This window comes from Zingiber officinale, chromosome 10A (genome assembly GCF_018446385.1).
Source record: "Zingiber officinale cultivar Zhangliang chromosome 10A, Zo_v1.1, whole genome shotgun sequence".
Taxonomy (NCBI): domain Eukaryota; kingdom Viridiplantae; phylum Streptophyta; class Magnoliopsida; order Zingiberales; family Zingiberaceae; genus Zingiber; species Zingiber officinale.
In genome coordinates, this window is record NC_056004.1 from 65,153,502 (window position 1) to 65,177,007 (window position 23,506).

General features: G+C 36.5%; 1 protein-coding gene across 1 annotated transcript; it reads left to right on the plus strand.

Annotated features, from left to right (window-relative positions):
- Positions 1-13,050: 13,050 nt before the first annotated feature.
- LOC122026682 (protein IQ-DOMAIN 10-like) lies at positions 13,051-13,732 on the plus strand. Its single transcript, XM_042585412.1, has 3 exons — positions 13,051-13,101; positions 13,246-13,356; positions 13,442-13,732. Exons 1-3 carry the CDS (start codon positions 13,051-13,053, stop codon positions 13,730-13,732), a joined length of 453 nt encoding a protein of 150 aa, XP_042441346.1.
- Positions 13,733-23,506: the final 9,774 nt, after the last annotated feature.

Consider the following 23,506-nt stretch of genomic DNA (forward strand, 5'->3'; position numbering starts at 1 on the left):
AAACGATGCTCCCACTGAATTCTATAATTCTTGTGGGACAAGATCCACATCATACTAACCCTTGAGTTAGCTTTGGCTAATACGCCCAAGGCTTAGTATGATCGGTAGGTAACGATTACCAATTACATCTCTATGCAACTCTTGTTTATAGAATCAATATCCGCATTTATATTAAAACTCGAGTTAGCTTTGGCTAATACGCCCGAGAGTTAATATAGATGTGATATTGACCTATCTTTCCAACTATTGGAAGAATGCCTATAGTTGACTCGATCCAACCGAGTAACTATGAATACTCAATCTAATTGAGTTTGTATTCACCCATGCGTTGATAGGCGGGACCAAGATTGTCCCTCCGTACCCTACCAAGATAATATGTATTGCTCTGCTTTGGCAGATTCAACAATACATGTGATCGAGGTAGTGATAGGTATCACAGCACGGTTAGGCATTTTAGAGTTGGTTCGATCTAGATCTAATCTAATCGAGAAGAATGCATCTTGTGCACGACTTAGATCTAATCTAATCGCAAGGGTGCATCATGTGCACGACTTAGATCTAATCTAATCGTTAAGGCACTAATTAATTAATTAATTATTAAACATGCATCAAATACATAATAATTAATTAATTAATCTATTTGTGATTTAGTCATGGCCCTACTACGATCTTCTCAAGCCAATGAGAAGATCGATTGGTCAACCTAGGGTCAACAGCTTCTCCAAGCGCCTCCCTTTGACCACCTTGTGTTGCTCGTGCCCGCCTCGGAACTCCGTCTCGTGTGGACCCTCCACCGCTCCAATTTGTACATTACAATTTGAAACTTGAGTTACATTCGAGTCTAAATCTAATTTACAACAAGAATATAAGAGAAGGCATGACGCGCAGGTCGCGAATAAATAAAAACATACAACACGCGCAAACACATAACGGCACGCAGGCCATATTATGAATTACAACACAACCAATCATATTGGGTTTTTGGGCCATGACTATCACAAAATTTATATATAATTCAAAATTATATATTTTCATAATTTTCTATAATTTTAAAATTAATTTTTACAATTTTTACGAGTAAAATTTCCCGGCGGTCTCGTTTAGCGGTTTCGGGTGCAATCGCGGAACGGATCCCCTTGCGGGGCCCTACCCGCGATCTAACCATCGCGAGGGTTCCTTTGCGATCCTACAGCGCCTAAACCCGCTGTCCCAAAACAATTTGGGCCGAGACATTGCCGTTTCGGAAAAATCTTCCCGGCGGGTTCGTTTTTAGCGATTTCGGGTGCAATCGCGGAGCAAATCCCCTTGCGGGGTTAGGGGCAGTACCCCTACCCACGATCTAACCATCGTGAGTTGCTCCTTTACGATCTAATGGCACCTAAGCTCGCTGTCCCAAAAGGATTTGGGGCAAAAGAAAGATCTTTCCGGTAGCCGAAGCCTACAAGTGCCGAGACACTTGTGCTTCGCTTCTACGGAAAAATTACCCATAAAATCATAAAAAACTAATTTTTACAGAAAATCACAGAAGGTTTTATTTTTCATAAAAATAAAAATAAACTCGTACAAGCCTTGCACGTGGCTCTGATACCACTGTTGGGTTTTTCGCGTCGCGGAAACCCCGAATCGCCCAAGCCACGGATCTCGTGCAAGGTAAAACCGAACGAAAATATGAGTATGAGTTTGAAAAACTTTAATCTACAGTAGATCTATATAAGGATAAACCATTTATACCTTTGATGCGATGCCCTTCGCATTCCCGCTCGTCCAAATGATGCCTGATCTCAAGACCGTCAAGCGCCGGTCCTCTTGAAGTATCCACACGGACACACTAGATGGAAATGACCAAAAACCAAGGTGTGCTAGCACCTATGTGGTTCGGCCAAGGGAGGAGAGGGAGAGGGAGAGCTTGAGAGGGAGAAGGAGGAAGATGCACACAAGTGAATGAAAAATGAATTTCTTCGCCCAAAACAAAGTGGCCGGCCACATTTCAAAATTCACATTAATTGCATTAATTGCAATTAATATGAAACCATAAAATCACATTAATTGCATTAATTGCAATTAATATGAAACCATTAAGAGAGTGGCTTTGTCACTTCCATGAGGTGGCACCCATGATGATGTGGAACATCATTATTGGTCCACCTAATGCCAACTCACCAATGAGGTGGCAAAAGGTCAAGTCAAAATTGACCTTTGGTCTTCCTTCTCAAGTCAAGTCAAACTTGACTCAATCTCTACCATGGTGGATCTAATCCAACCATTTGATTCGAGCCAACTTAATATAATGAATGTAATTCATTAAATTAAATTGATTCAATGAGTCAAAATCTAAATTAGACTCATTTAACACATGAATCAACTTGAGTCGAACTCAAGTTAGCCCAATTAGGATTACTCTTAATCCAATTTGATTCATCAAATGAATCTAATCCTCTTGGTTCATCATATGAACCTAATCTCCACCTAATTGTCCTAAGTGTGTGACCATAGGTTCTTGTAACGTTGGCAATGCCCTAAACCCATTTAGGAGCATAAGTAATGAGCGGTATCTAGCAACACATCATTACTACCCAAGTTACAAGAATGTCGAGATCCGACATCACCTCGTGACTACCAATTGTGACTACTCACAAAATAATGACAAGTGTCCTTCTATCCTAGACATCTAGATTTATCAATGTGAGGCATAGACCGTGTCATCCTCTAATCAATCTAAATCTTGAACTCCAAGTAGACTCACTCGATCAAATGAGCTCAACATCTAATGTTGACTCATTTGGGCATGGCCATGCACTTAGTGGTCTCACTCTATCAAGAATACCGATGTCGCTCCCGTCATATGGGAGGGATAGATCCCATCTACATCACTCACATCTCTCTACATAATTCGTTATATACCCAGTAATCGCCTTTATAGTCCACCCAGTTACGGGTGACGTTTGACGAAACTAAAGTACATAACTCCTTATGTAGGGATCCATGGTGACTTCAGGTCTAAGGACTAATAGTCATACTAATAGCCACATGAGAAAGTATATGACACTCATATAACGATCTATGATACTTTCTCATGGCAGGTCATTCAGTATACATTCTCTAATGCATACCCATGTGTCAGCTTAATATCTCTATATCCATGACTTGTGAGATCAAGTCATCGAGCTGACCTACATGCTAGTCTTATTGTATTAACATTGTCCCTGAATGCTAATACTCGACTAGGAATGATTTAGAGTAGTGTTCCCTATATCATCTCACTATCGATTCAACTAATCGATTGATATAGGTATGAACCTTCTACTCAAGGACGCTATTATACTTAGTCTATTTGGCACTAATATAAATAAGTATAATAACCAAATAAATGCCTTTTTTAATATACAAGAATATGATATACATGAGTCCATACAATCATCAAATGATTGGCTCTATGGCTCTAACTAACAACAATGCCCTTAGGGCCACATATACATCAGCCAACACGGCTGGAACAATAACAATAAAAATAAAAGTACAAATATAGCAAGCATCCACGCAGTTTAATAGTAACAACTAAACATAAGCAGAGATAAGGAAATCATCGCAAAAATCCTACTCAACTACACTCATAAAACACAAATCCGATATCCTACTCAACTACAGTCATAAAACACAAATCCGATATCCTACTCAACTACACCCATAAAACACAAATCCGGTATCATCAAAACAAAAACCCATCGATAACAAGGAATCATACAAAATCCAAATTCTAGCAGATACAAGTCTGAAACATAGTCTAACATAATAAGAAAAACCAAAACAAGGATCCAAAGAGGAAATCCTCACAACTTGCAGAGGGACTAGCGACTGGAACTCTTCCGGATAGCCTCAACCTGAAAAGAGTAATAACGGGGTGTGAGTCCAACACTCAATGAATACCTAGTTGACATGTATAGTAAACTATAACAAATAGCAATAACTATGCATACAATCTCCTGATATAACATATAGAAAGTGCAAAACTGTAAGATAAGGACTTACTGTACTAACTAAAACCTGGGTATAGGGATATCAAGGCCGTCAGACCCAAAGTATCATAAATCCTGTATGCATGTCAAACAATGCATCCATCCAATATGCAGCATATAAAGTGTAACAAACACAAGTAATAAATGCAAATAATGCATATGATGCCAATAATATGTCCTGGTCACCCCTACTGCCAGTCAGTCATCTCACACACGATGGTGAGACCGAGTGGGTAGGGCTGTGACAACCGTGCACTCTATCATCACTGCTCCTGATGAGTGACCGAGTGGACGGGATGCTGTAGGAGTACACCTATCCTCCAACCTCAAACATAGTGAGGGAGCGTAATGCTCTCATCTCCCGGTACGCGATGACGGAGAGGGATCCCTGCCGGCTACCACGCTGCGTTACACTACCCATGAGCGGACCAACGGAGCCAAACAGAGCAACCTGCTGCACACACCCTGCCTGAATAAAAACCACTAACCCATGAGTGGTTGTGTGTGCAGACCCATGTAACTGGCGATGCGCTCAACAATAATGGAGCTGCCAACTGCTCAGCATGTAATCATGCAAGATGGTGCATGTCACTAAGCCGGGAAATATCCTGGTCCTATCCCTCTCCATATAATGTGTACCAAGATATGTGGATCAAATAATATGATCTAGGTACACATATCAAGTAGGGTATCTAACCAGTCCAGTGTATCATAGAGCATGGCATATCACTACCTCTATAACATAAATAATAAACAGGTAACAAACAATACATGCTCGAAAATAAATAGTGACATGCTGATGCAGATATAACCATAATTATTACTACTTGTTAAAAATCTACTAAACATATCAACAAGACGTATCAAAATAGATAGGTCAAGGTACCCATCTCCAAAAGAGAGATCGTGCTAAACCAATCCCTCGTCGAGACGCTCATCTCGCCTCGAAATCTTACAAATCAAACATACAGGTTTAGCTAATTACTTATGAGTTAAATAGCTAAATCACATCCTCAAACCTAATTAGGATAATTATAATCAAATATGATTATTGATTAACCACCTAAGCTAGAGTTAAACTGGTTTAACCCTAATAAAGCCATCATCTACCTTAGATTAGTTTATCCCCTTATTTATCAATCCACTAAATCAAACTCCTAGTTCAATTTGGAAACCCTCATTATTAATCATTCTTAACTGATCATTGGTTAACTTATCTACCCAATTTGACTAAATTAGTTTAGGTTAAACATAAACCCCTTTCCTAATCCAATAACCTATATTCCACAATCAAAATTGCATTACCATCCATCACCCAAACATCTACTAGGGTTTAGTGAATACCTCTAAGATGACAACAAGGTAGCTGCTACAAGGGTAATCGAGTCTGTCCAGCGATGAAAAGGTCCTGCAAATCTGTTGAAGAGGAAGCAATGAACCACCCTGATGGAATCCCTAATGCAAGTTCCACCAAACACAACTACACTTACAGGACAGATCAAAAATCAATAAGATAGTCTATTAATAGCTTACCACAGTTTGTGTCGGCAGTGCTAGGAGCTAACCATCACCCAAAATTGGAGGTAGCTATTAACCGATAGTAGTCGCAAGACGACTGTAGAGATTGGCGATGATGGGATCAAAGATGGCTGCTCCATATTGGTCACTGGAGGAAGAGGTAGCCGTCTGAAAGTCGACCCAACCAAATCCAGCAAACCTTGGGCTCAGATCTTCACCTAGACTGAGAGATTGGAGATCGACGACTTCTCCTCGGTTGGTGCCAAGCGCTCAACGCTAGGGAAAATAGAAGACAGCTCTGCTTGACGGCCGGAGGAAGAAAATAGAAGGGAAGAAGGGTTCGGCCGGCAGGGGCTCGCGACGAGAAGGAAAGCTAGGGCACAACGACTGCGGTTGAAAGCAATCGGGAGGTGCGGTGGATCGGCGTCGTCGGGTGCCGATGAGAAGAGGAGATGCAGAGGAAGAGGAAGGAGGACTCGAAGCTTCCTTTGGCCAGCGGTTTTGTACACGAGGAGAAGAGGAAACGACACCGGCGTTAGCGGCGCGTCGTTTGAGGTTGAGGGTAACACGATGGGGAGACGCGGGTTCGCCGGGGTATCGGGGAAAGCCAATGGTTAGAAAGGAAATAAAAGAAAAAAGAAAAATAAAATAAAACTTTTCCTCATTTAAATGGGGTAACCTAAACAGTTTTCTTGGGACCCAGTTTTTATCCCTGTAACCTAAGCCATACATGCTCCGAAAAATTCTCGAAAAATTTCTAAAAATTCCAAAAAATTCCCTTATGGTTATCCGCCCTTTTTTGGTATTTTACAAAGCCATTAACTAAAGAGTTATTTCAAGGATATGGGAAGTCTTTGTGACTTCATAAAATGTAACACATTGTAAAATGTCATGATCTATTCAGTGTATATGTTGTTACATTTTGGAGTAAACTCTCGATGAGCATGTTGGCAAGTTGGGATTGGTCCACTCATATGGACAATCATCTTTATTTGTTAAGTATAAATAGAGGTAAGACCATTACTTATGGGACAACTTATGTAGCTATGAATAGAGACATACCTAGAAGTTAAGGTCATCTTAATAATTGTCTCAAGATGTGATCAATTATGTAATGATCGGAGTAAATGTACCCACCATTTATTGAATCTTCTTAAAGCCAGATTAGAATTTATATGTTAAATTCAGGATTAAACATTAGGTATGCCAAGATCAAAATATGTACAATGTTAAAATTTGAGAAAAACATGCGCTCTTTTTAGTAAAGAGAATAACATTGTAACATTTGATTCATATCACATGTGCTTTGGCAACAAGAAGGGTAGTAGGAGAATGGATCTCTGCGTCTCTATTATGTGAGACTCTTGAGATTATAAGTTAATCTCAATTTTATCCTAAGTGACTATTTAGCTATTTACTTGAAGTTATAATCAGTGTCTGCTACTTTAGCATGTTTCCTATTGGCTATGGATGATTCGGTCTATAGAGCATAACTAGGAAAGTGACTGATTAAAATGAATATATTCTAGCTAAAAAGAAAAACTAAATAGATTTCTATTTTTCGATGTTATTCACTAGTCGACCCATTTCGATTATGTATAGAAATAATTGTGAATATTGAATATGGAACATGCTCTTGACATAATAGTCATTATGAGGAATTAGAGATGATCATATTGATGTAAATGAAGATTATTTAATTTGGGTAAATAGCAAGACATGGATATCTCCAAGATAATAGTTGTGTGCCACTGGGAGATTGGATGTTTCCTGGATAATGGATATGTATCGCCAGGAGAAAGGCTATGTGCCATTATGAGAATGTCTCTAATTCATTCTATAGAGCAGCTGTGTAAGGTATAATAATATTTTTAGCAATAATTGCTCAGTGTGCTTACTATCGCATGAACTATTTTCCTTAAAGTATGGATTGGATGTTCTTATTTGGTCTTTGTGACTAACTAGTTCTTATTTGGTCTTTGTGACTAACTTGTGTTTTGCTATGGTCTTTGTGACTTGATTACAATATAGTCTATGTGACTTAGGTGGTCTTTGTGACTAGATGACCTTTATGTTGGATCGAGATGCGCTAGAGGGGGGGGGTGTGAATAGAGCTCGTGGCTTTCACGCATTTTGGATTTGTAAAACAACGAGTAATAAGCAGCAGAATTAAAAGAGAGCAAACGCGAACACAAGTGATTTACTTGGTTCGGAGCCTTAAGCGACTCCTACTCCAAGGCCCACGATCGTTGATCACTTTCGGTGGGCAACAACTATAATATCGAGAAAGTGTACAAGTATACCAGTTACAGCTCAAATTAAAACAATACTGACAACAAGATTAGGGAAATGAAGCTCCGGGTTATCGGTGACTTGAAACAGCACTCCTGGGTCATCTTGTTAGCAGCGCATTGATGAAAGATAGCTTTAGAATTGATTTTTTTGCTGCTGCCACGAGACCTGCTTAAATACTTCGTTGAGGTCGTCTCCAATGCCCCATGGAGGTGCCTCCAACCCGAAGTTTTATCCCACAATCCTTGCTGTCGATGAGCTCTCACCGCTGCCTCTTATCCACCTGAGGGCGCCTCCAATGCCCCATGGAGGCGCCTCCAAGGAGCAGTCCAAGGCACCTCCATTCCCTCTAAGGCGCCTCTAAGCTCACTTCGCAGTCAGCTCCAGCCTTGCACCCGAGGCGCCTCCAAGCTTCATGGAGGCACCTCAGACACTGTTCATCCGAGGCTTAGCTTGTTTCTTTTGTACCTGCAAGACATGTTAGTCCCAAAACAACAACATACCCTGCAAGACAAAGTTAGAATAGATATAAACATGATAAATAAAGTGATCGACAATCATCAAACTATCCGGGCCTGACTTCGAATTTTCGATCGGAAACCCTAGGTCGACCCGACGCCTACTGTTCCCTCTGCGGGGAACGCGTCCTCACCTACTCCCCTTAGGAGAGATTACCTGATGCCAGTCCGGTCCTCCAGACCGACTGGACTTTCTGCCTAGGGTTACCACCCCTTAGGACCTAGGGTTACCCCCCTTAGGATTTTCACCACCTAGGGTTACCACCCCCTAGGACCTAAGGTTAGCCTCCCTTTAGGGTTTTCCTCCACGTAGGGTTACCACCCCCTAGGACCTAAGGTTACCACCCCTTAGGATTTTTACCTTGCCTAACCGCAGCTAGGACTTTCACCTAAGAACACTTAGGACTTTCCTGCAATCTCCATTAGATATGTTAGATCACAAATAAGCTTAACTTTGATTCCTTTGCCATTATCAAAACTTGGGTTCGATCGTTGGATGCTTCCCGCACCAACAATCTCCCCCTTTTTGATTATGGCAATTGAAATTCAAAGTTAAGTAAAATAGATGCATAAATGATCTTCAAAGTTTAAGTAAGAAACATAAGCAAGCTTAAGTAAATAAATTTAAATGCAAGCATAACTTAAGCTAAAACATACTTAAACTTTTAACGATGTAAGGCTCCCTCTTAATAAGAGCTCTTTTAATTTAAATATTAAATTTTAAATTTTGCTTTGAATTTTCCTACTCTCCCCCTTTGCCATAATCAAAATAAATAAGGGAGTAAAAAAGAACAGTGAAAACTTTAAGTACTTAGCTTGTTTTTATCTTTGCAAAAATGTTTAGAAAAGATAAAGGCGTTTAATACATAGCTTTTAGGAGTTAATATTATTGTAAAACTTTTAGCTAAGTGAAACTTTTAACTTTTAGAAATTAATATTCTTGATTAAGTTTGAAAAATGACTTTAGCCAAGGAAAATTATTTTGACTTTGAAAAGTAACTCAGCTAAATTTAAAAAAATATTGAAAGGCTTAAAAAGCTAGGTAAGCTTGTTAAATGCTTAATTTGAAAAGTTAAAATTGAAAGGCTTTGTTGAAAAATATTTCGTTAAATTCTTAAAGCCTTTTTAAAAGACATTTTCTTTATTTCGAAAAGCTTTTTGAACAATATTAAGTTAAAATTAAAAAATCTTTTTCGAAAAATACTTAGCTTAATTTTAAAAGAATCTAAAAAATATTTAGCTAAATTTTAAAGACACTTTGTTAGTTAGAGCCCTAGAGCCAATCATGTGATGATTGTTGTATGGACTCGTTATATCATATTCTAGTATATAAATAAAGACATTTCTTTGTGGTTATTATACTTACTTGTATTGGTGCCAAATAACTAAGTATAATAGCGTCCTTGAGTAGAAGGTTCTTATCTATATCAATCGATTGGTTGAATCGATAGTGAGATGATATAGAGAACACTACTCTTAATCATTCCTAGTCAAGTATTAATATTCAGGGACAATGTTAATGCGACGAGACTAGCATGTAGGTCAACTCGATGACTTGATCTCACAAGTCATGAATATAGAGATATCAAGTTGGCACATGGGTATGCATTGGAGAATGTATACTGAATGACCCGCCATGAGAAAGTATCATGGATCGTTATATGAGTATCATATACTTTCTCATATGACTATTAGTATGACTATCAGTCCTTGGACCTGAAGTCACCATGGTTCCCTACATAAGGAGTTACATACTTTGGCTTCGTCAAACGTCACCCGTAACTGGGTGGACTATAAAGACGATTACTGGGTATGTAACAAATTATGTGGAGGGTTGTGAGTGATGTAGATGAGATCTATCCCTCCTATATGATGGGAGTGACATCATCATTCTTGATAGAGTGAGACCACTAAGTGCATGACCATGCCCAAATGAGTCAATATGAGATATTGAGCTCATTTGATTAGAGTGAGTCTACTTGGAGTTCAAGATATAAATTGATTAGAGGATGCCACGGTCTATGCCTCATTTGATCAATCTAGATGTCAAGGATAGAAGGACATTATCATATATTGTGAAGGGTCACAATTAGTAGTCACAAGGTGATGTTGGATCTCAACATTCTTGTAACTTGGGTATTAATGATGTGTTGCTAGATATCGCTCATTACTTATGCTTCTAAATGGGTTTAGGAGCATTGTCAACGTTACAAGAACCTATAGGGTCACACATAAAGGGCAATTAGATGGAGTTTATGTTCATTTGATGAATTAAGAGGATTAGGTTCATGTGATGAACTAAGTTGATTAAGAGTAATCCAAATTAAACAAATTGAGTTAGACTCAATTTGATTCATGTGTTAAATGAGTCTAATTTAGACTTGGACTCATTGAGTCAATTTAATTCAATGAATAGAGATTCATTAAATCAAATTGACTTGAACCAATGGTTAGATTTGATCAACCATGGGAGATAAGAGGTCAAGTTTGACTTGACCAGTGCCACATCATTTGTGTGTTGGCATAAGGTGGGCCAATGATGATGTTCCACATCATCAAGGTTGGCTTATGTGTGTGCCACCTCATGAGGGAGACTAAGAGCCATGACTCTTGGTATCCCATGGAGGTTTATAACCTCTCCATGAAGTCGTCGGCCACTTGATTGCAAGTGAATGCAATTGTGTGCTCATTCACTCCTTCTTCTTCTTCATCTCTTCCTCTCTACTCTCCCTCTCTTCCTCCATTGGCGAGATTCCTTGGAGTGCTAGCACACTCTAAGGTTTCCTCTCCATCTCTTGTTTGTGTGGATACTTCTAGAGATGTGTACACTTGAACACACTTGAGATCCGACGGACATTGGACGAGCGGGATTTGCGAAGGACTTCACTTCAAAGGTATACTCACTTTCTTGTAGATCTAGTGTAGATCTAGGATAGGAAACATGTACATGTAAATTTTTATATATCTTCGCACAGATCCATGCAAGACTTCGGAGTTTCCGCAACGCAAAAAGCAGTTTTTGCGGCCCGAAAGTCCCAAAACACTTAGTTTAGAAAGCTTTTTGCAAAAAGAATTGAATTTTGAAAATACTTTTTAAAAAAAACTTTAAAACACTTAGTTAAATTTAACAAGCCTTTTGAGGGATATCTAGCTAAGATTTAGGTTAATTTTAAAAAATAACTTCGAAAAAGACTAAGTTTTAAAAGGCTTTTGAGAAAAAATAAGCTTGTAAAGTTGCAACTAAGGTCATTTTCACATAAGTTCAAGAAGTCATAAAGTCCAAGCATGAGTAACTTAAAAATATTAAAATTAATCACTTAGTTCCTGGGGCTAAATGTCTAACCATTTGGCTACTAGCTGGTTACCTAGAGGGTAACAGCTTTCACTTGGTTAGTCAAGTTAAGTCAATGATCCAGTTAGATTTGACTAGGGCTGGATGACTTAACTTGATTAATGTAATGTTGGTTTAATGCCTTGACTCATGTCGATGCACAGACATAAGCATTCTGAAGTCCAGGCAGTACCTTATGCGTCTCACGTCGTTCTAAGTTTTTCAAACACAAACAACACTACAAGAAAATAGATATTTTGCGATGATATTTATCGTCGCTAATACTATTTTTTCGTCGTTAAAAAATATTTAAGACAATAATATTTCGTCACTAAAATCGTCATAATAAGGTTGTCGTAAACTTATATTAGCGATGAAATAATTAATTTCGTCGCTAATATTTTAGCGACGTTAAATTATTCGTCGCTAAATAAAATTACTTCGCCGTAAAATATTTAACGACGATTTAAATAGTATCGTTACTATAATTTAAGTTAACGACGAGTTTCTTAATTTCGTCGCTAACATATTACTTGCTTTGCTACGAATTAGTCGATTTATTACGTTGCTAATAAATCAAAGTTCGTTGCAAGAGTTAGCAGACAGGTTAGCGACGAAATTAAACAAATTTTGTCGCTAACCACTAGTTTTACCAAAAAAAAATCTTATAATTTCTGTATACAGGTTTATAAACATACAAACCATCAGAACTATAACAACAAATTCACAAATACTCTAACAATTAACTTATACTTCAACACAAATATAATTGCAACATTCACAAACCAAGTTCAAAATATATTCACAACCAACAATTCAACCAAGTTCACAATCAAAAATCCAAACTAGTTCAAAACATATTCACAACCAACAATTCAACCAAGTTCACAACCAAAAATCCAAACTAGTTCAAAACAAGTCCAGAACGTCATGTTTCTATCCAAAAGTCCACAACATCAAAGCCTAAGATGTAGGAGGAGGAGGTGGAGTTGAAGATGAATCATGAATCAGAGAATCTAATGCTCCAAGTGCCAATCGGTTAAGTATTTGTTCAACCAAATCTTTTCTTGATTTAATTGATGCTAACTCATCTTGGGTGTTTGCTAGCTGAATTTTGGTGTTCGCTAACTCATCTTGGGTCGATTGAAGTCTTTCACGCAATACAACATTAGTTGATCTGGATGAGGATGTGACATCTGAAGAAGTGGACCTAACTGGCTTCGACCCACTTCCAAGTCCTCTGATGTATCTAGACCGAGTACCGAGGACCTAATAGAAAATTTTGAAGATAATAAAACATATGATATGATATGATGATAATAAAACATATGATATGATATGATATACTAAAAAATAAGTGGGAGCAAAGTGAATTTAAATGAGACATGAGAACCAGTTGAAGCTCGAGGCAAAGCTTCAGGATTTGGATGTAATCTACATTGATAAACATGAATCAAATTTAACATTGTTCATTATTTCTTTTTTCTGTTTTGTAACTTAGCTTTGTTAGATCAAAATAAAGGAACTATAAATTGGCACTGGTGTTAAAAGTCTTATCTTGAATTCTCAACAGGTAGAATGGAATGGAGGCACCGAAACTGAGGAAATAATTGCTAGGATACAACAAAGGGAAGAAGCTGCAGTTAAGCGCGATCGAGCAATGACTTATGCATTCTCCCATCAGGTCTGTAGTCGAACAACTTGCTAAGGTGTGATGAAAACTTATCAAAATAATTGTACTGCTTGGAATTGTCTTCCACCTGATGCAGTGGAGGGCAAGCTCAGGGATCAACCAAGGGTCATTTATGTATGAGCTAGCAAAAGGTAACTGGGAATGGAGTTGGGTGGACAAGTGGATTGCAGCACAGGCATGGGAGACAAGGCCTTCTGCTCAGTCTCAAGTTAAGCCGGCCTTGAAAGCCAACAAGAACGCCAACCCCTCAACCCAGACAACACCCACTTCATCAAAGCTTGCAAGCACCGATGCAAAGGTTTCAATCAAGAAACCTCCTAAGCAACCAGATGAAGATACTACTCTGAAGATCATAAATACTGCCTAATTATTTTACTTCTAGTATTTTCCTCTAGCAAAGATATACTACATATCTGTCACTTCAAACGATTAATATCCTAAAAGCAGAACAATCTATGTTTTAAGTTTTACAGGCCATAGAAAAATCGAGAGATTGTAATGTACACCAACGGATTGTAATGCAACATTTCATATAAAAATATCGAGACAACATGTCATATATATTTTGAAAAAATGAAAATTGTATCGGCGGTTATTAAATATTATTCTCACAGACTTGATCACAAACTGTATCTGTAATTTGGACTACATCGATGACATCTTCAGGATTTTGTGATAGAATGCACTCATCACGTAGTCTCACTATATCATCCTAAAAAAAACAAACATGTTAAAAATATTGTAAAAAATAATTATGCAAAGTTAAGAACAAATTCACTAAATAAGGTCATAACATACATATGCAGTTTTTGCCGTGTCCCCAATCCACCCTTTCTTCGAGCTATAATGAGTTTCATTAAAGACAGTAATCCTATCTTTTCTTTGTGACTGATCGGTCTAAAAAAATATTGTGTTAATATTTTAATCAACAAACAATACAAGATAACTATAATTAACACTTACACCGTCGTAACTATACTGGATGAATGATTTAGAACCTCCACGATGGTTATATGGGAGTTTTCCTCGATTTTTGACATTTATTGCAGATCATTTGTACAACACAAAATTTTGTATAAATAAAACAATAGTTATGGAACAAATAATTAAATTTTTATATAAATAAGACATTTGTTATAAAATGAGTTACCTGAAATGCTTCAGATTCAAACAGAGCACACATGTAGTCCCAATCATCTTGAGTCTCATAGAACTCAAGAGGAATATGTTGTCGATGCTCAGCAGGAGGAAGGTGCGATAGCTTCTTATAATGGTTATGCATTTTAGATCTATTGTCTCTATATCGTGCACTCATCAATCGGTCGGTCTCTTTCATGACCGACGATGAGCCCTCCTGAAAACTTATATCAAAAGCAGCTTGAAAAATGGTTAGTAATAAAGGAGTCATTATAAATATGTTGAATTACTTATACTTACTGATATTCGATCGTATATCATCCTTTTATTCTCAGCGGGGATGTGTTTCCAACTCTTATCTTGTAATGGTGCTGACTTCTTTACCGAGAGGCCTAACTCAGTCATAAATGAAGCTGCATTAGGGCCAATGGGATGCCCATCGCTCTGACGGAAAGTAACGGGCAATCTACCTAGAGCACTGATCTGGTGTCACAGCCGATCAGAATGTGTGCCACGTGTCTCCCTACGTAGCGGTCGGCCTGTAAATGCAATAGTGTTAACAATCAATAGATGAAATATCTAAATAATATTTTTCTAATTTAAATGCAAAACAACTTACCACTGGAAGAACTATCTATCATCTTACAGGTGTCTCTAAAACTGGTAAATGCTCAATCCTCTTAGGCGACATGGCTGTCACATATTCATCATATATAGATCAACAAATATGTATCAACATATATAGATATCTACAAGTAATGAATTAAAAATAAAGGAAAACATATTTACCATGTTCATAAAAATTATTCACCACTATCATCTGAAAGAGATAATTGATCATCTGTGTCACTATCAATTTCAATATCTTCATCCTCATCGTTAAGAAAACTTTGAGCATCCCTAGCTAGCTCCACTTGTGCATTTGGCATATTTATATGTTGATGCTCAACATCTAATCTACAAAGTTGGGATATCTCTAATTCTTCACCAACTACAAGTTGCTTCATTAGAAGAATTATCATGGTTAGTCTCAATATTGAAATTATTTCCGGATTCAATTTATTCTGATACTTCATCAAATTCAGTTACTTCATATATTTCTCGGCGTTGAACCTTTTGCACTACCTTCCAATGACCTCCACACTTTATATCATTTAAATAATAAACTTGGTTTACTTGGTTGGCCAAAATGAATGGGTCATCAACGTACCATGTTTTAGAAGTGTCAATAGATAACAGACCAAACTCTTCAACTATTGATTTTTTTTTCGGATTACATTGGAACCATTCACACCAAAATAATTGTACTTTATATCTGAAAGAGTAAAATAGCTGAACAACATCCTTCAACACTCCAAAAAAATCTAAATTGTCACCATCATCGGATGATGGTACGCTAACCCCGCTATTCTGAGTAGTTCTACAAGCATCACGAGATCTTATATGGCATCAAATACCATTTACAATACAGGCATCATACAGTTGAACTTCAACATCAGGTCCCATTGCTAAATAATATAACTCGTTTGTGATTTCTGAATTTGTTAAATTCTTTAACTTTATCATTCTATCCCTAAACCATTGTGGAAAATCTCGCTCATGGTATTGGAGAAGTTGATTTGAATGAACTTTATGTGACAGAAGTTGTAGATGTTCACTGCAAAAACAAATAATTATTTTAAAATTGTATAATGAAATATAAACAATAAAATTACATAATGTAAAAACTTACTTCCTATATTGGTCAACTTACTTTACAATTGTTGAGAATATACCAATGTGCTTTCTTATACAAAGTCAAAGGCAAATTCAGATTATGTGGATTGCCAAATACTCTTGTTTGTTGTGAGAAAACACTTAAGTTGCATGTTACTGGTTGAACATCTTGGTTTCGTTCTGGCCCAATTTGACTCATATATAAGGAACTGAAAGTCAATGCCTAATTTACAATATACCTTTCTGCAATAGATCTTTTAGGCCTTGCTTTATTAATAACATACTTTTTTAGTCTGCCCAAATATCATTCAAAAGGATACATCCATCGTGAAGAAATAGGTCCAGCTAACATAGTTTCACGAGGTAAATGAACTGCCAAATGAACCATAATGTCAAAAAATGCTGGAGGAAATATTTGCTCCATCTTACATAATATGAAGATTATTTACTCCTCCATTTTACATAAGTCCGCTAAGTGTAAAGTTCTTGCAGTTAGCTTTTTGAAAAAATCACATAACTCAATTAGTGTGCGACATACGTCTTTTGGAAAGAATTTTCGTACGACCACTGGAAGTATTCTTTACAACAAAACATGACAATCATGTGATTTTAGTCCATGTAACTTTCCATCATTTGCATTCACATTTCTAGATATATTAGCAGCATATCCATCAAGAAACTTCATGGATTTTAAAAATTGACAAAATTCACGTCTTTCTTCTAATGTCAATGTGTAACTTGCATATGGTCTACTAAATTTGTCTCCAACTTTCTTTAAATACAATTCACTTCTAATTCACATATCCTGCAAGTCTAACCTTGCTTTAAATGTATCCTTTGATTTTCCATCTATATTAAATAATGTGCCAACCAAAGCGTCGCAGATGTTTTTTTCTATGTGCATCACATCTAAATTGTGTCTCAACTTTAAATCTAGCCAATACTTTAACTCAAAAAATATAGACTTTTTACACAATTGGTTTCATCCAAAAATCCCTGCCGCTTTTTACTTAATGTAGGATCCTTACTGAATGTCACTTGGGGTAATGCATTTAACTGTGCCAAAATCTCATAACCATTAAGTCTTCGTGGTGGTCCTTCTTGTTCAACCTTTCCATTGAAATTCTTATTTCTACGCCATGGGTGTTGCACATTCAAGAATCGACGGTGGCATGTATAGCATATTTTACTCCGTAATCTTTGGGATTTAGTTTCATCAAGACATACTGGACATGCTTTATAACCTTTTGTGCTCCATCCAGATACTGTTCCATATGCTGGAAAGTCATGAATGGTCCACATCACAGCAGCATGTAATTGAAATACTTGTTCAGTCGATGCATCATATGTTTCCACCCCATCATCCCATAGCTCCTTTAGTTCGTTGATCAAAGGTCGTAAGTACACATCTATCTCTTTCCCAGGTGATTTAGGACCAGGAATTAAAAGAGACATTATCAAATATGATGGCTTCATCATTTTCCATGGTGGTAAATTATAATTTACAAGTATAATAGGCCACATACTATAAGCATTTGACATGTTTCCAAATGGATTAAAACCATCAGTAGCCAACCCTAAGCGAATATTTCATGGATCACTAGCAAATATTTCATGTGGTGTGTCAAATTCTTTCCATGATTCACTATCTGCTGGATGCCTTAATACACCATCTATTTCAACCTTTTTTTCTTTATGCCATCTCATATCTTTTGCTGTATGTTTGGCAATAAACAACCGCTTAAGTCTGACCTTTAAAGAAAAATATCGAAGAATTTTCTAAGCATTCTTTTTCTTATTCATCCCATCATACTTGTATCTGGGCTCCTTGCACACTGGACATATATCTTTATTCTCGTGCTCACCCCAAAATAATATACAATCATTCTTACATGCATGTATCTTCTCATATGTCAATCCTAACTCTTTTAACATTTTTTTGCTTCATAATGAGAGTTTGGAATCGCATTCGATTTTGGAAATGCCTCTTGCAATAACTGAAGTAACATATCAAAAGATTTATTGCTCCACCCATTTAACACCTTCACATGCATTAACTTGACCAAAAAACTGAATGTAGAAAAATTAGTACAAGTGTGATACAACTCTTTTTGTGCTTCTTCAAACATTGAGGTATAACTTCCTCTAATATCATCTGCATTAATATCATCTAATTGAGGTCCACTGGTATTGATATTTTCTGCATTTCTTAAATCAGTAAATATATATTCAAAATCATCTTCTTGATCATGTTCCTCTTCATTGACAATATTTATATTAATAGATGATGTAGTAGCTTCTCCGTGAAAGTTCCAAACTTTGTATAATTTATTAAATCCCCACCTATAAAGATGTCCTCGAACATAATCTAACTCATATTTAAACAAATTACCACACCTTCGACATGGGCAACGAACTTTAGATAAATTCAAACTTATCATATAATTCTCTGCCACCTTTAAAAACTGATTTAGTCCATTTATATATTCAGGCTCAATCCGATTCTCAATCATTATCCAACTTTTATCCATATTTATAACCTGATTAACAATATAAAAAAAATCATATTATTCAATAAAATAATCCTAAAATTAATTAATAGCATCAAAAGAATCCTAAAATTATCATCTAATCATTAAAATAAAAAATTATCATTATCATCTAAAGATAGGCTGGATGACTAAGAAATTTTCTACACATGTGGCCTAAAATGACTATATTATCATCTATCATTATCATTATCATTATCATTATCATCTATACTATAAAGAACTAAACTAGATATTATCATCTATACTATAAATGACTATATTACCAAAAAAAATATTACAATTCTAAACTAGGTAGGCAAGATTTGACACAAAGCAAAGATTAATTTTAATTACCAAGCTAAGATTTGACACAAACATGAGGAGTGGATGGGGATAACAAAAATGTAGGCAAGAGATCACCAAGGACTAAAGAACTAAACTAGACAGAAGCACATAAAGATGAATAAAAATGAAAAACACAACTGACAAAAGGTTTCAAGTTTCAATTAATGCTCACTCCTTTTGCAAAATTAACATTATCTTCTATACTACGTTCTCCTTCTGCGAAACCAGATGAACCGAGATGTTTCATGTCTACTATGTACTTTTGAATCAAATAAAAAACTAAAGGAACAAGAAGCAGAACAGTGCAGGTTCAAGCGGAAGAGTCGCCTATTTGGTGGAAGCTTTGACGCAAAGAGGCACGAGTATAATAAACACTACATTACAAACCTATTTGGTGGAAAGAACTGATGTGAAGCACGTTCAAGCGAAAGAACACAAATCCACAGCAATACCAGGAGCAGGAAGGAGGGAAGAGTCGCCTCGCCGGAAGGAAGGAAGAGTCGGGGCGTTCGGTGCAGCGTCGGGGGAGTCTCTCCGGAGGAAGGAGGGCGCAGGAATGAGCGAGGAAGAATCCCGGAATCACCGAATGAGGGAGGAAGAATAGCGTGCGACGGGAGAAAGAAAAGGTCGGGGGGAGAAAGAAAGGATCGCGGGGCAGAAAGGGTCGACGGGAGAAAGAAAGGGTCGGGGGAGAATTAGGGATTATAATGGATATTAGCGGCGAAATTGGTAAATTCATCGCTAAGTATTTTGCTAGCGAAGACAACACTATTTTCGCCGCAAACATCTAATACTTAGCCACATAATAAACACTTTCGTCACAAATATTTTAGCGGCGAATTAATTCACCGCTATATTCGTCGCAAACATATATTTTAAAAAAAAATGAAATCATTTTCGATGAAAAAAACACTTTTCGTCGCAAACAGTTTAGCGGCGAATTAATTAGTCGCTAGATTCGTCGCAAACATATATTTTTTAAAAAAAATGAAAAAGTTTGCGTCGATACTATATTTAGTCGCAAATATCATTATTTAGCTACGATATTATGTTTTATCGCTAATAATTCGTCGCTATTTTCCTGATTTTTTGTAGTTCAAGTTATGCCTAGTGTGCTTGTGAGATGCTCTGGCTGCAACTAGGGGAACATGATATCTAAAGGTAAAAACCCTAGGCTAAGTCCAAATTTTTAAAATCTAATAAAATTGGGATTTTGAAAACATTAGTTTTCCTAAAATTTTGAAGGATACAAAAACTAAGTTAATTAAAGATAAGGAACATAAGGTCTATTCTACTAAACATATTCCTATTTGTCTTCTAAGTGCACTGAACTCAAGTTCAGGTAAGGACTTTGTGAATATGTCAGCTAGGTTTGATTTGGACTCAACATAGTTAAGTATAATATCACCCCTAGTTACGTGATCCCTTACAAAATGGTGTTTTACTTCTATATGTTTAGTTCTTGAGTGGTGAATTGGGTTTTTGGTTAGATTAATTGAACTTATGTTGTCAATCAAAATTTTAGTGTGCTGATATTCTAATTGATAGTCTTTTAGGGTATGCATCATCCATAATAGTTGAGATGCACATTCTCCTGGGGCTATGTACTCAGCTTCAGTGGTTGATAGGGCAACACAATGTTGCTTTATGCTTGACCAGCTTACTAGGCACTGACCTAGAAATTGATAGCTACCACTTGTGCTTTTTCTATCTAGCTTGTACCCGACATAGTCTGAGTCAGAATAGCTAGTTAGATCAAGAGTGCAAGCCCTAGGGTACCATAGTCCTACATTTAGGGTTCCCTTAATATATCTAAGTATTCTTTTAACATGAGTTAAGTGTGACTCTTTTGCACAAGATTGATATCTTACACACATACCTACTATGAAAAGAATATCTAGTCAGCTCGCAGTTAGGTACAGTAGATTCCCTATCGCACTGCGATAGTATTTCGAGTCTACTGGTTTACCTTCTAAGTCTGAGTCAACTTTAATATTAGTGGCCATAGGTGTATTAATATTTTTTGAGTTTTCCATTCCAAATTTTCTAACTAATTCCTTAGCATATTTAGTTTGATAAATGTAAATTCCATCTTTGGTATGTTTAATTTGTAAACCTAAGAAAAAGTTCAGCTCACCTACCAGACTCATTTCAAATTCATCTTCCATTAATTTGGTAAACTCTTTTAAAAATTTGGAGTTGGTGGATCCAAAAATTATGTAATCTACGTAGATTTGAGCTATAAAGATGTCTTTTTCTAAGGTTTTTACAAAGAGGGTTGGATCTATTTGACCTTGGTTGAAGCCTTTTGATATTAGATAATTGGATAAGCGTTCATACCAAGCCCTAGGAGTTTATTTTAGTCCATATAGGGCCTTTTTTAGTCTAAATACATGATTTGGATATTCTAAGTCCTCAAATCCTGGGAGTTGACCTACATACATCTCTTCTTTAATAAATCCATTTAAGAATGTGGATTTTACGTCCATTTGGTATAGCTTGAACCCCTTGTGTGCTGCATAGGCCAGCAGCATCCTAATGGATTCAAGTCTGGCTACAGGGGCATATGTCTCATCATAATCTAACCCCTCAACTTGATTGAATCCTTTAGCTACTAATCTAGCTTTGTTTCTCACTATATTGCCCTGATTATCTAATTTGTTCCTAAACACCCATTTAGTATCAATTATAGTTTTGTTCATGGGTTTAGGTACTAATTCCCAGGCTTGATTTCTTTCAAATTGGGCTAACTCTTCCTGCATCGCTAATGTCCAGTCTGGTAGGGCCTCATCTACAATTTTGGGTTCAATCTTGGAAATAAGGGCTATCTGACTTAGGTTTCTATAGGATGACCTTGTTCTGACTCCTTGAGTTGGATCATCCAAAATTTGGCCAGATGGGTGATTTGTACTTGTTCTAGTTGATCTTATATTTGGGTTGGTAATTGGTTCTTGAGAGTCACTAGGTTTAAGTGTGTTTTCTTCATCTTCAATACTTTTTGAGTTAGCATTTTCTGTATTATTTTCATTTGTTGTGGTAGGTAGTTTATTTTCTTCATCAAATATTACATTTGTTGTTTCTTCAACTTTTAGGGTATTTTTGTTATAAACTCTATATGCCCTACTGGTTGTTGAGTACCCTAAAAATATTCCTGGAGTTGTTTTTGATGAAAATTTTCCTAAGTAATCTTTGGTATTTAAGATGAATACTTTACACCCAAATACTTTTAAATAGTTTAAGCTAGGGATTTTATTATAATATATTTCATAGGGTGTTTTATTCTGAAATTTGTTAATTAGAATTTTGTTTTGTATATAACAAGCTGTATTAATAGCTTCAGCCCATAATTGATTGGATAATTTGTATTCATTTAACATGGTTCTAGCGGCTTCTTGTAGAGTTCTGTTTTTACGTTCTACTAGACCATTTTGTTGGGGGGTTCTAGGGCAAGAATATTCATGTTGATATCCATTAATTTCATAAAATTCAATAAACTTATGATTTTCAAATTCTCCCCCATGATCACTTCTTATTCTTTTTATCTGTGTGTCTTTTTCATTTTCTATTATGTTACAAAAAGTCTTAAATACTTCAAAAGTTTTATCCTTAGTTTTTATAAATTTTACCCAAGTAAATCTTGAGTAGTCATCGATTATTACTAAGCAATATTGGTTTTTGCTTAGTGACTTGGCTCCGTGTGAATCAAACAAGTCTAGGTGAAGGAGCTCAAGTATTGAAGCAGTTCTGTTTAGATTGGTTAACTTATGGTTTGACTTGGTTTATTTACCTTGTTAACAGACATCACAGATTGAATTTTCAATAAATTTTAATTTGGGCAGACCTCTAACTAGACCATTTTGACTTATTTTTGAAATGAGTCTAGTGTGAGTGTGCCCCAGTCTCCTGTGCCACAACTCAGTTTCCTTTTGTTGTGTCAGGAGACACTTTATTGAGGATGTTGGTAGATTAATTGTGTAGGCATTGTCTCTCCTAATGCCCTTAAGTATGATTTCAAGGTTATCAATATTTTTAACTATACACCCATATTTGGTAAAATTTACTGAATAACCACTATCACATAACTGACTTATACTTAGTAAGTTAAAGTTAAAATTTTCAACTAATAATACTTTTCGAATAATAAAATCAGAACTGAGTTCGATGTTACCTTTTCCGATTATCTTAAGTTTACCATTGCTGTCGAATGCAACAGATCCTAAATTCTTTAGTTTGAGCTTTGTGAACTTCAGTCTGTCTCCAGTCATATGTTTGGAGCATCCACTATCCAACATCCATTGATTCAATTCTTTATGTTCCTACACATAAAGTATTTGAATTGGAATCTGTTTAATGGGAAAGATAGTTTGAATGAAGTTAGCTCCCTAGGTTTCCAATCAAACACCCCTTATGAG